Here is a 14,834-nt window from a genome sequence, read left to right as displayed (position 1 = left end):
CTCAAACTACCACACAATTGCACTCATCTCACATGCTAGTAAAGTAATGCTCAAAATTCTCCAAGCCAGGCTTCAGCAATACGTGAATCGTGAACTTCCAGATGTTCAAGATGGTTTTAGGAAACGCAGAGGAACCAGAGATCAAATTGCCAACATCTGATGGATCATCGCAAAAGCAAGAGATCCAGAAAAATATCTATTTCTGCTTTATTGACTATGCCAAAGCCTTTGACTGTGTGGATGACAATAAACTGTGGGAAATTCTGAAAGAGATGGGAATACCAGACCAGCTGACCTGACTCTTGAGAAACATGTACGCAGGTCAGGAAGCAACAGTTAAAACTGGACATGAAACAGTAGACTGGTTCCAAATAGGAAAAGGAGTATGTCAAGGCTCTATATTGTCACCCTGCTTATTTAACTTATATGCAGAGTACATCATAAGAAATGCTGGGCTGGATGAAGCACAAGCTGAAATCAAGATTGCTGAGAGAAATATCAATAACCTCAGATATGCGGATGACACCACCCATATGGCGGAAAGTAAAGAAGAACTAAAGAGCCTCTTGACGAAAGTGAAAGTGGAGAGTGAAAAAGTTGGCTTAAAGCTCAACATTCAGAAAACTAAGATCATGGCTTCTGGTCCCATCACTTCATGGCAAATAGATGGGGAAACAGTGGAAACAGTGTCAGACTTTATTTTTCTGGGCTCAAAAATCACTGCAGATGGTGATTGCAGCCATGAAATTAAAAGACGCTTACTCCTTGGAAGGAAAGTTATGACCAACCTAGACAGCATACTAAAAAGCAGTGACATTACTTTTCAACAAAGGTCTGTCTAGTCAAGACTATGGTTTTTCCAGTGGTCATGTATGGATGTGACAGTTGGACTATAAAGAAAGCTGAGCTCCGAAGAATTGATGCTTTTGAACTGTGGTATTGGAGAAGCCTCTTGAGAGTCCCTTGGACTGCAAGGAGATCCAACCTGTCCATCCTAAAGGAGATCAATAGTGGGTGTTCATTGAAAGGACTGATGCTGAAGCTGAAACTCCAATACTTTGGCTGCCTGATATGAAGAGATAACTCATGTTAAAAGATCCTGATTCTGGGAAAGATTGCCGGCAAGAGGAGATGGGGATGACAGAAATGGTTGGATGGCATCACCAACTCAATGGACATGGGTTTGGGTGGACTCCGGAAGTTGGTGATGGACAGGGAGGCCTGTCATGCTGAGATTCATGGGGTCGCAAAGATTCAGACACGACTGAGCGACTGAACTGAACTGAACCTAACCTAATCTGATGAATTATAGACTTCCAAGGGACTTGTGATCCATGCTGTTACTGTGTACTTTTACTTAGACTGCCTGTATGGAAGCACCTAGCCTTGCTAAGAGCCGAAAGTTACTGTATGGAAGAGCCTAGCCTTGCTAGGAGCCGAAAGTTACCAAAGCACGTTTGGCAGCAAGGCAGAACTCTAGCTCCAGGAATGTCTCTCAGGCTAGAGGGCACTCTCTTGGCTGCCTGCCTCAGGGGCCAATGACCTGAAAGTGAGTCTTTGTCATGGCTGTGTCTCGGATCTATATGGATAGAAGCATTGCTGGTGACCATGAGGTTTTTGAGGACACAGATCGGGAAGTGCAGGATCTGGTCTGATTGGAATTGCAATGGGCTTCTTCCTTCAGTAGTGCTAGCTTTTAGCAGATAAGAGAAAGTGCTCCACTGGCTTCTGTCTCAACTCCTTCGATATTTCTTTTGAGGAGTCTGTGGAAATGAACTGGAAGGATTGGCCCTAGTAACTCAAGGACAAAAATCACTTTTTCCTCACTGGCCACCCTCCACTACCTCTTTTGCCATCATATATACTGATATAGCAATAACTCATCACTTCTACTGTGGTCAGGATTGTACTCAGAAATGTGCACAGGCACATGGAAGACAGATGCTTCCCCTAGCAGCTGTAGCTTGGGAAACATTCCGGGAAAGCTATACTGCTTCACCCCAGGTGGTATCAGTGGAAAAGGGTAAATCAAACAAGGGTCTTGGCGGTATGGAACTAGAAATCAATTTGGGATGCCATCAGGTCTACTCCTGGTGCATTTCCACCCTACCTCGGTGGCAGAACCAGGAGGGATGAGTATGATGCCTGTGTTGGTAAGGGGCAGACTAAGTCCAACCAGGGAAGGAAAGCTTCAGTGGAAAGTCTGTCCACATCCCCATCTAGAGCAGGGAGGGACACCTCCAGAGGAAAGAAGCCAAGGCTGTGGATACCACTTTTTTCTCTCTTACAGATGGGAGCTAGCAGTTCCAGAAACACTCCTTTAAAACATATTTTAAAGAACTGGGACAAGTTTGATCCCCAGAATTTAAAAAAGACACTCCTGATATTCTTCTGTGATACTGAACGGCCATGGTATCCTTTGGAAGACAGGAATGCTGGCCTTTTGAAGGGTCTCATAATTATAATACTGTTTTACAATTAGTTGGTTCTGTAGAGAACAAGAGAAATGGGTATAAATGTCTTGAAGGCAAGGGAAAGAGGGAACACGAAATAGCTCTCCTTCCTATTGGAAGCCAAGCAGTTCTCATAACAGAACCACTTTGTCAGATGCATTCTTGAAGGACTAAAATGAGCGTTCACTAAGACTTTAAACTATGCTGACCTTAAACTATGCTAAGTTGGCTGACATAGAACAGGGGGAGAAGGAAACTCCTGGTAAATTCTTAGACTACAAGAGGCTCTCTGTAAGTTTACTGATGTTGATCCCAAAAGGGCAGAGAAGGAATGATCTTAAAAGATAGATTTCTCACTCAGTCAGCTCCAGATATCCACCATAAGTTATGAAAACAGGCATTTGGACCAAATAAGTCTTAAGAAAAACAGTTACAGCTGGCTCAGACAGTATATTACAGTAGAGAATATGAGGAGGAGAAACAACAACAGACAAGAACCAAAGGAAAGGCCCAGGCTCTAGTGATGGCTATGAAAACTTCTATGAATCAGCCTGAAGAGAAAAACGCCCAGAGGAAACCAGGTGAAAAGGGATGGGCTTGTTATTACTGTGGAAAGGAGGGGCATCTCATATGAAGTTGCCCTCAGGCATCTAAGCTGCCCCTGTTCCATGTTCAGTCTGCAAAGGACCATAGTGGATAAGAGACTGCCCTCGAGGTGCAGGCCCCAGGGGTCAGACTCTCAAGACAATCAGGACTGAAGGTGCCTTGGGGTCCCCACACAAGCTCCCATCCTAATAACACCTGAGGAACCCCAGATATTAATAACTATGGCGGGCCGATCAGTCGATTTTCTTTTGGACCCTGAGGCAACTTTCTCAGTGCTCACTGAAGCCCCTGGTCCACTTTCCTCCCAATCCACTACTGTAATGTGACTGTCAAGATGAGCCAAATGCTATTATTTCAGTCATACTTTAAGCTGCAACTGGGACTCTGCTGTTTTCTCAGGAGTTTCTGATCCTGCCAAAGTCTCCCTCACCCCTTTTGGGGAGGGAAGGCAATGGCACCCCACTCCAGTACTCTTGGCTGGAAAATCCCATGGACAGAGGAGCCTGGTAGCCTGCAGTCCATGGTGTCGCTAAGAGTCGGACATGACTGAGCGACTTCACTTTCACTGATCACTTTCATGCATTGGAGAAGGAAATGGCAACCTACTCCAGTGTTCTTGCCTGGAGAATCCCAGGGACGGGGGAGCCTGGTGGGCTGCTGTCTATGGGGTCGCACAGAGTCAGACATGACTGAAGCGACTTAGCAGCAGTAGCATACTGAACAAGGTCCAGGCCTCTGTTTTCATGAATATGGAACCTGCTCTTTTAACTGAATAAAATGTAAATCATAGAGTGTGGGCTGATAGAAAAACTGTGGGTTGAGCACAAAATGTTGTTCCTTTCCTTATCAAGCTCAAAGACCCTCACTTATTTCCACATCAAAAACAGTATCCATTAAAGCCTGAGGTTAAGGAAGAGTTAAAACCCATCATTGAAAATTTAAAGGAACAGGAGCTATTAATTCCTTGTAATAGTCTATGCAACACTCCTATTTTAGGTGTGAAAAAGTCAAATGATAAATGGAGACTAGTTCAAGATTTATGAATAATAAATGCCTAATCCTTATACTTTATTGTCTGAAATTCCTGAATGAGCCAAATATTTTTTCAGTCATTGATTTGAAGAATGCTTTCTAGAGTTAAACCTATACTATACCATCCTCTACCTATGACTTTTAAGACAACTGAGAGGATAATCCTCTTGGGCACTACAGGCTACTGGCACATTTGGATTCTGGGTTATGGGGAAATTGCCCAGCCTTTAATGAGGGCTTGAACTATCCCCCAAAGAAGGGACTGTCTCTATGACAGTTTTTGCACACAGATATTGTCTTAGATCCTAAAGCCTTAGAATTAACTATGTGACTCAGCTTTCAGCTTTTCAAGAGACATTACAAGAACCCCAGGAGGTGACCCCTGACCCAGCTGACACAATCGTTCTAACTGCCGTTTCTGTGGAGCACTCCCTTCCTCATCAATTGAAGGTTTAACATGGTTAGTTTCTCTCATTCATGGAAAGGACTTTCTTCAAGTCTGCAAATACCTTCACCAACAACAATCATATCTGATGCCTCTTCTTGATCTCATTACATCTAACAAGCCTAAGAGGGACTGATAACATATTGTACCTTAATTATGGACATAATGTAACTTTTAATATTGATTATGTTTATGATTATGATTATTAAACTTGGTTTAATGACTATTTTGCCTTAGATCTGTAACTGTATAATGGGATTTGTTTCTAACTGTCTGAAAACTTTTAAGTTACAAATAGTTGTCCAGGCTCCTACAAGTGCCACAGCCTCCTCCAACTATTACTTGGGGCCCCTGGATCAGAGACACTCAATATGAGGGTTAGGAGAATATGTTGCCTCCACAATTTAGGGATGACCCTCCTCAAAAGCAGGAAGTAGTTATGGAATGAAAATGATGCCCCTTTCCCTTGGCAACACAATTCTCCTAAAAGAAAAGGGGGGAATGAGAGAGTCAATTTTTAGGTAGGTTGATAAGAAGTCCATGGTCCCCAAAGAGGAACAAAGGGTCTGGGGCTCTCAAAGAGGAGATAGGGGTCTGGAAGAAGGAAAGGACAAACATTTTTTCTACATTCCTTAGTCTTAGTGTGGGAGACCAGGATTCGATCCCTAGGTCAGAAAGATCCCCTGGAGAAGGAAATGGCAACCCACTCCAGTACTCTTGCCTGAAAAACTCCATGGACTGTCTTCTGAGGAGCCTGGTAGCCGACAGTCCATAGAGTTGCAAAGAGTCATGACTGAGCGACTTTCACTAGTCTTGGGTGAGTGAGTGAGTTAAGTCGCTCAGTCATGTCCGATTCTTTGTGATCCCATGGACTGTAGCCTACCAGGCTCCTCCCTCTGTGGGATTCTCCTGGCAAGAGTACTGGAATGGGTTGCCATTGACTTCTCCAGGGGATCTTCCCGACCCAGGGATCAAACCCGGGTCTCCCGCATTCCAGGCAGATGCTTTAACCTCTGAGCCATCAGGGAAGCCCTCACTAGTCTTAGTAAGGATTATATAACAACAATGTATCCTGCTTGAGGACAAGTTTCTCCTTCTTGAGAACCTTTTAACTAATCTTGTTATCTTAAAATGTATATTATGGGAGTGGGTCTGGTAAAATCTTTCTATTGTTAATTCTAATCCTGTCATCTTAAAATGTAAATTGTGGGAGTGGGTCTAGTAAGATCTTTACAACCTTGAGACATTCTTTTGGTTTACTGTAATAACCAATTAAAAAGTATATAGCTCCCTTGCTAAGACTAGTTAGAGGAGCACTCTCCATCCCCCTTCTGATGTCTATGTCAGAAGCTTTCTCTGTCCCTTTTTATATTTTAATAAAATTCTGCTACACAAAAGCTCTTGAATGATCAAGCCTGGTCACTGGTCGGAAAGCTAAATCTTCTTTGGAGATCACGAATCTGACATCATTCACCATAAGCTGTCGACTTCATGGCAAATAGATGGTAAAAAAATGGAGACAGTGGCAGATTTTATATTATTGGACTTCAACATCATTGCGGACGGTGACTACAGCCATGAAATTAAAAGACACTTGCTTCTTGGAAGAAAAGCTATGACAAACCTAGATGGCATGTTAAAAAGCAGAGACATCACTTTGTTGACAAAAGTCCATATAGTCAATGCTATGGTTTTTCCAGTAGTCATGTACAGATGTAAGACCTGGACCATAAGGAAGGCTGAGTACCAAAGAAGTGATGCTTTCGAACTGTGCTTCTGGAGAACACTCTTGAGAGTCCCTTGGACAGCAAGGAGATCAAACCAGTCAATCCTAAAGGAAATCAACCCTGAATATTCATTGGAAGGATTGATGCTGAAGCTCCAATACTTTGGCCACCTGATGCAAAGAGCTGACTTATTGGAAAAGACCCTCATGATGGGAAAGATTGAGGGCAGGAGGAGAAGGGAGCGACAGAGGGTAAGATAGTTGGATGGCATCATCGACTCAATGGACATGAGCTTGAGCAACCTCCAGGAGATAGTGAAGGACAGGTTAGCTTGGCGTGTTGCAGTCCATAGGGTCACAAAGAGTCAGAAATGACTTAGGGACTGAACAACAACAAGCCCATATGCACAAATCCAACTTTCGCATTAACATTGCAAAGCTCATTACATGGGAGGGGCATTGCAGCATGAGTAAAATAGAAGTATTAGAGAGGGTTTTGATACATAGATACCTTTGGTCTTGTGTCTACAACATACAAGAACTGGCTCCCTGGATTTGTCTGGCGAATAGCCTCTAGCAGGAGTTCATCATCTATGCAACGAGTATAAAATCCAGATAGAGGCTGGCTACAGCGGCAAATGGCAGCCTGTAAAGAAAAATGTTTGTCAGTTGAGTGATCATATTTACAGGTGGTAAAAAAATCCTCCTTGTTCCCATGTTCAGTGAGTAGAAGAGGATGAGCCAACTCAAGATAGTGAAATAAAAAAAATACGTAGCCCTGAAATCCAGCATTTCAGTAACACTGAGCTCAGCTTCCTTCCTCCCTCCCCACTCCAGCATGTGGGCTGTGTTACTACAAACTGTTGCTCAGATAGTCTTTTTTTTCTTCTACATGGCTAAGATTCCCAACCCAGTCTTGACAAACCCAGACTACAAGAAAATCACATCGTGAGGTTTTTAATAAAATTTTATCTATTTTTAGTATGTATTAGGCTAGTATTTTTTCTGAAATTTTCTTGCTTTTTATAGTCCCAGTGATATCACCCATATACCAGAGGCTCACTTAAGAATTCAAGATAGAACAAAGATCTAGAGTTTCTTAAGAGAACAGAATTCACTCATTTTAGGAGTTAATGCCAAATCATAGTACTGGTTTGTTTAAAGCCATTTCAATATGAAAATAGCACAGCTATGTAGCAGGTACATCTAATAATGATGAGTTAATGAACTGCCTTACATTTTGGTAGTGTTGTTATATAGTCTGCTTACTTCAACAGTTTGACACAGACAACCACTTACATTACTATACTCTTTAGCACTTGAACACCTGAGAACTTGACTATTTGTCTAATTCCAGATCTCAGAGAGACCACAAGAGGCAAGAAGTCTCTTCTTATGGAAGGGGACTCAGAGGAGTCAAGTGCTTTCCCATAAGACCCTAAATTATATGAAAAACAGTGAGAAAGAATAAGGAAATCTGTGTTATAGTGAGAGGCAACAGTCTACAAATATCCTTTCATATGACTGTTCCCATTCATTTAACAGTTACTTGCCATCAAGCAGGAGCTGGCAGAGCAGGAAAGAAATAAATGAACACACTACAAATGCCACTTAACATCTGCATAGCACTTTAAAATTTACAAACTACACATATATTTTTTCCTGATATGACCCACTTAAAACCCCTCAAAAGTACTAAAGTTCAGAGAAGTAACATGCTTGACGTCACAAAGCTAGTAAGTGACAGTAGTGTGACTTAAACCCAGGTCTTCTAGAGCCAAGTTTAGTTCTCATCAGAGAAGTTTTGTCAACTCACATTGTTCTCTTTGTAGAGGTAGGACAGCACAGGCACACGTTCTTTACTTCTGAACTTTGAACTTCCAACCACCGTTCCCAATGTAACAGATTTAGGAATCACTATTTCAAGAGGGTAGGTACTGCATATCTAAAAGAAAACAAACTCAATTTTTTAAACTTAATCTTCTTACATTTTTTTTACCTGCTAGCAGCAACAGGTTGGAATAGCACTCAAGCATTAGCTATCCATTATCTATAAGCTAGAATCATCGATTCCTCAAAAATAAGAACAAAAATATCCTTGACGTAAAAAGCTCTTCCAAGTATGCTATTATTTTCTAGAAACGAAAATATTGAGATATATAAGAACAAAATGTACCTTAAGAATAACTAACATTATAGGTGGAAACATTTTGCACATGTCACATTGCTAGAGGAGTTGAAGCATGTCCTATGTGACTCCACTGGGAAAGGGCAAAAGCTTCAACTTTTGTTTGGTTTTCCCCAGACTTTACTCTTTTTCCCTTTGTTGATTTTGCCTTCTATATTTTCACTGTAATAAATCACAGTCACAAGTGACTATATGCCAGGTCCTCCTAGTGAATCAATACACTTGAGAGATTCTATACTTGGCCCAGAAATCTTTCTGGAGATCTAGGCTAAAATGCTTGATATCAAATACCTGATTTTTTAAATCACCTTAAACTCACGTCTAAAACTAAAGATACTGTCTGACCCTCTTCTTGTGATCCTTATCTTGCTAACATATCCATACCCACTTGGGTCACCTAAGCCAGAAACCAGGAAACCTGGGATGCCTACTAAACTTCTCCCTCTTTCTCCCAGCCACATTAATGTGTCACCAAATTCTTTAACTTCTACTACCTAAAAATCTGTTAAAACTATCTCCTCCTCACCATCCATAGCCCTTGCCTTAGTTCAGGTTCTCATCACTTCTCATATCACTCTCCTGCATTCTTAACTCCAGCAAACCAATTCTTCATACTAATATCAAAGTTATCTTTCTAAAATACAAATATACTTACAGACATTTCCAAATCAAAATACTCTTGTGGTTATGGTCCTCAGAATAACGTTCAAATTCTTCAATTTATCCATGATCTGAGTTTATTTACTGACTTCCTTCCTTCTCTCCCTGTATAAGTTAGGATAGAATCCCTTCTCCAGGCTATTCGCCAGCATTTGAGGCTCTTACTGGCATTCCACTTTGAATTCCATATTCTTCATCTATGCTCTCATAGCACCCTATTCTTTAGACTATGAGAACTCTGACTTGGTGTTTTAAATGCATTAGTTACTTAATAAAAATCTTGTTGAATGGCTGAATGTTGAATGAAAAGGAGAGATAATGAGTGGTTTCTTCCCTTTTCAAAACTTTGTTTGCTGAAATACTTCTGTTTCAATTAAGTGAACCAAAATAAAACAATAACAAAATTACCTCATAGTTTCTGTTGGCATCTGTTATAGTCCAGTACCTGTTAGGAATTCCCATACGTCCAAAGTCTGATGTTTGGTCAATCAGCTTCCATCCACTTTCCCTCATGTCTTTTGAGAACTTGGGATTATATGAAAAAGCATACAGATCTTCAGGTAATTCTATAGAAGAAATATAGGCATGAAAATAAAGTAATAATGAATGAAACTTAACATCAAATAATGCAATAAAGGCTAGATTTTCTTCTCCCTAAGGGAGTATTTGTCATCAGCCCCTGAAAAGGACAATAATTTGTGTACAAGGCTGCCTTTATTTGTGTACAAGGAATAAGAATTGAAATAATGCTTCAGAGTCTTCTTTTAAAAATATTTATATGATCCCAATGCTGGATAATGGACTGAATTCAATTTTCCAGTTTTAACACACTGAGAAAGTGGTCCTTACCAAAATTTTTAACTGATCTTCAATGTCTTAACTGCAGTATTTGTTGTAACATATAGCAAAACATTAGCAGTGTTCTTGCATTTTGTTTAGTCAAAACAAGTACCTCTTTCTGGCTGATAAACAGCCATCTGTTCTTCTGTCAACCCTACTTCCTCTTTAACAAAATTCAACATATAGTTAATAACTCATTTGATCAACTTATGTGGCAATAAATTGTGGCAACAAATTGATTATGTGGCAATAAAAGAGAAACCAAAGTAAGATGGTAGGCAGTGAGAGACGGCATCAGAGGGAAGACAAACTGAAACCACAATCACAGACAACTAGCCAATCTGATCACATGGACCACAGCCTTTTCTAACTCAATGAAACTAAGCCATGCCCGTGGGGCCACCCCACACTGATGGGTCATGGTGGAGAGGTCTGACAGAATGTGCTCCACTGGAGAAAGGAATGGCAAACCACATTAGTATTCTTGCCTTGAGAACCCCATGAACAGTATGAAAAGGCAAAAAGATAGGACACTGAAAAGATGAACTCCTCAGGTCAGTAGGTACCCAATATGCTACTAGAAATCAGTGGAAAAATAACTCCAGAAAGAATGAAGGTATGGAGCCAGAGCAAAAACAACACCCAGCTGTGGATGTGACTGGTGATAGAAGCAAGGTCCGATGTTGTAAAGAACAATATCGCATAGGAACCTGGAATGTTAGGTCGATGAACCAAGGCAAATTGGAAGTGGTCAAAAAGGAGATGGAAAGAGTGAACGCTGATTCTAGGAATCAGCAAACTAAACGACAGAATGAACTCCGTTCATTTGCAAGCAAGCCATTCAATATCACAGTAATGTAAGTCTATTCCCCACCCATTAACGCTAAACAAGCTGAAGTTGAACGGTTCTTTGAAGACCTACAAGACTTTTTAGAACTGACACCCCAAAAAAGCTCTCCTTTTCATTATAAGGGACTGGAATGCAAAAGTAGTAAGTCAAGAAGCAACTGAGGTAACAGGCAAATTTGGCCTTGGAGTACAGAATGAAGCAGGGCAAAGGCTCATAGAGTTTTGCCAAGAGAACACACTGGTCATAGCAAACACCCTCTTCTAACAACACAAGAAAAGACTCTACACATGGACATCACCAGATGGTCAACATCAAAATCAGATTGATTATATTCTTTGCAGCCAAAGATGGAGAAGCTCTATACAGTCAGCAAAAACAAGACCAGGAGCTGACTGTGACTCAGATCATGAACTCCTTATTGCCAAATTCAGACTGAAATGGAAGAAAGTGAAGAAAACCACTGGATTATTCAGGGATGACCTAAATCAAATCCCTGACAATTATACAGTGGAAGTGAGAAATAGATTTAAGGGACTAGATCTGATAAAGTGCCTGATGAACTATGGACAGAGGTTCATGACACTATACAGGAGACAGGGATCAAGACCATCCCCAAGAAGAAGAAATGCAAAAAGACAAAATGGCTGTCTGAGGAAGCCTAACAAATAGCTGTGAAAAGAAGAGAAGCAAAAAGCGAAGAAGAAAAGGAAAGATATAAGCATTTGAATGCTGAGTTCCAAAGAATAGGAGAGATAAGAAAGCCTTTCTCAGTGATCAGCACAAAGAAATAGAGGAAAACAATAGAATGGAAAGACTAGAGATCTCCTGAAGAAAATGAGAGATGCCAAGGGAACATTTCATGCAAAGATAGGCTCGATAAAGGACAGAAATGGTATGGACCTAACAGAAGCAGAAGATATTAAGAAGAGGTGGCAAGAATACACAGAACTATACAAAAAAGACCTTTATGACCCAGATAATCACAAGGCTGTGATCACTCACCTAGAGCCAGATATCCTGGAATGGGAAGTCAAGTGGGGCTTAGGAAGCATCACTACGAACAAAGCTAGTGAAGGTGATGGAATTCCAGTTGAGCTATTTCAAATCCTGGAAGATGATGCTGTGAAAGTGCTGCACTCAATATGCCAGCAAATTTGGAAAACTCAGCAATGGCCACAGGACTGGAAAAGGTCATTTTTCATTCCAATCCCAAAGAAAGGCAATGCCAAAGAATGCTCAAACTACCGCACAATTGCACTCATCTCATATGCTAGTAAAGTAATGCTCAAAATTCTCCAAGCCAGGCTTCAGCAATACGTGAACCGTGAAATTCCAGATGTTCAAGCTGGATTTAGAAAAGGCAGAGGAACCAGAGATCAGATTGCCAACATCCATTGGATCATCAAAAAAGCAAAAGGGTTCCAGAAAAACATCTATTTCTGCTTTATTGACTATGCCAAAGCCTTTGACTGTGTTGATCACCATAAACTGTGGAAAATTCTGAAAGAGATGGGAATACTTAACCACCTGACCTGCTTCTTGAGAAACCTGTATGCAGGTCAGGAAGCAACAGTTAGAAGTGGACATGGAACAAGAGACTGGTTCCAAATAGGAAAAGGAGTACATCAAGGTAATATATTGTCACCCTGCTTATTTAGCTTATATGCAGAGCACATCATGAGAAACCCTGGGGTGGAAGAAGCACAAGATGAAATTAAGATTTCTGGGAGAAATATCAAAAACCTCAGAGATGCAGATGACACCACCCTTATGGCATAAAGTGAAGAGAACTAAAGAGCCTCTTGATGAAAGTGAAAGAGGAGAGTGAAAAAGTTCACTTAAAGCTCAACATTCAGAAAACTAAGATCATGGCTTCCGGTCCCATCACTTCATGGGAAATAGACGGGGGCTCCAAAATCACTGCAGATGTTGATTGCAGCCATGAAATTAAAAGATGCTTACACTCCTTGGAAGGAAAGTTATGACCAAACTAGACAGCATATTAAAAAGCAGAGACATCACTTTGTCAACAAAGGTCCGTCTAGTCAAGGCTATGGTTTTTCCAGTGGTCATGTATGGATGTGAGAGTTGGACTGTGAAGAAGGCTGAGTGCTGAAGAATTGATGCTTTTGCACTGTGGTGTTGGAGAAGACTCTTGAGAGTCCCCTGGACTACAAGGAGATCCAACCAGTCCATCCTAAAGGAGATCAATAACGGGTGTTCATTGGAAGGACTGATGCTGAAGCTGAAACTCCAATACTTTGGCCACCTGATGCGAAGAGCTGACTCACTGGAAAAGACCCTGATGCTGGGAAAGATTGAGGGCAGGAGGAGAAGGGAATGACAGAGGATGAGATGGTTGGATGGTATCACCGACTCAATGGACATGGTTTTGTGTGAACTCTGGGTGTTGGTGATGGACAGGGAGTCCTGGCGTGCTGTGGTTCATGGGGTCACAAAGAGTTGGACATGACTGAGTGACTGAACTGAACTGAACTATGGCAATAACTTTTCCAGAGATGGATGGAGTATTCCAGAACCTTTTACAAAATGCTGGGCCAGCTAACAGATAGCCTCTGAATATAGAATACCAGCAAATTCTAAGAAATTATTCTAGGCCACAGGTAGAAGAAAATGTGAAGGGAAATATAATTCGAATCCAGAGGAAGATTATGGGTTAGCCACCTGGAGTTCGGCTGGAAGATAAGAAGGTGAGGCCAGAGGAAGTAGGGATAACTGTTTAAACACTCTGATAAATTTCCCTAGTTTGCTAGTTGGAACCAAAGGTAGGGGTAGGAACAACAGGCAAAACATACAGCTTGCAAGGCAACAACAAAAAAATTTTGCTCCAAAGCAGTCTTACTTCCTGAACTGTGGAAAAATTTACAAGTTGATATTTAAGATGAAAGGAAGAGAAGGAAGTAACATCTGTCAAACATCTACAATATACCAAGTACTGAATGAAAATGCATGAAACAACTATCATTGCGAGCTTATACTATCACTATTTTTATAGGTGACAAAGCTGACTTCAAAGGTTATGCATCTTGCCCAAATACCATGGAGATGTAAGAAACAGAGCCCAGATTCAAACTTATTGAAGTCTATTGAACTCCATAGCCCATGATCCTTCCATTATGCTGTTCTGGTGGAGGGGTGGATAATTAAAAAATTATTTAAAACAGATAAAAATACTATCATAACTACCTGGTTGAGAAAGCTTTAGCAGTGAAATATAAACCTCATGGCACACAATATCAGATTCTAAAACAAAGTGGGCCACCCGGAAATTCTTGCAGCGGAGGATCAGGGGACAACCCAGGCTAGTGACAGGCAATTTCTCCACAGTTGCAATATGATGCAGTGCAATCTACAAAACAGAAAAGAACAACAACAAAGATCACAGACATGCACTAGATCTATAACTATCAGTGTGCTTGACTCTCAGTAATGGTAACAGCATAACCATGTGGTCATATCTACAGCCTATAACCATCCATTGTAAGGCAAAACTGGGTTTCTGTCAAACAGAAGTAAATAGTGGTAAAAAATCTGCCTGCAATGCAGGAGACCTGGGTTCAATCCCTGCGTTGGGAAGATCCCCTAGAGAAGGGAATGGCTATCCACTCCAGTATTCTTGCCATGGACAGAGGAGCCTGGTGGGCTACAGTCCATGTGTTGCAAAGAGTCGGACACAACCAAGCGAATAACACTATCACTTTCACACTTTTAATGCAAAGCAAATTATGGTATAAAACTTTTCTCTCCTTAGGGATATAAGGTTAGGAGATTTATGGGGCAGTTGTGGTGAATTTGGCTCAGAACAGATGGCTTCTAGAACTATTGTTATTGTTTAGTCTCTGGGTTGTCATGTCCGACTGTGTCTGTGCAGAGAGTCGTGCCCATGCAGAGTCGTGTCCGACCCTTTGCAATTCCATGGACTATAGCCCACCAGACTGCTGGAGTTTAAAAATCATAGTAGAATGACTGTCACAGAGAAAAATAGAACTTCCTCTTGTTCTATTAAATTACTA

The 14,834-nt window shown here is 41.1% G+C and overlaps 1 protein-coding gene across 2 annotated transcripts in view; it reads right to left on the bottom strand.

Moving 5' to 3' along the window:
* Positions 1-14,834, bottom strand: part of MTMR8 (myotubularin related protein 8) — a 287,800-nt gene that overhangs the window by 213,867 nt on the left and 59,099 nt on the right. For both annotated transcript variants that reach the window (XM_070783785.1, XM_070783784.1), the window contains exons 3-6: positions 14,008-14,170; positions 9,519-9,676; positions 8,079-8,207; positions 6,774-6,908 (exon numbers count right to left, since the gene is read on the bottom strand). In XM_070783785.1, the coding sequence (XP_070639886.1) occupies positions 6,774-6,908; positions 8,079-8,207; positions 9,519-9,676; positions 14,008-14,170 (585 nt within the window). The remainder of the gene's footprint in view (positions 1-6,773; positions 6,909-8,078; positions 8,208-9,518; positions 9,677-14,007; positions 14,171-14,834) is intronic.

This window comes from Bos indicus, chromosome X, assembly GCF_029378745.1.
Source record: "Bos indicus isolate NIAB-ARS_2022 breed Sahiwal x Tharparkar chromosome X, NIAB-ARS_B.indTharparkar_mat_pri_1.0, whole genome shotgun sequence".
Taxonomy (NCBI): Eukaryota; Metazoa; Chordata; class Mammalia; order Artiodactyla; family Bovidae; genus Bos; species Bos indicus.
Note: the sequence above shows the minus strand (reverse complement) of the source record. Positions and strands in the feature narration are given on the sequence as shown.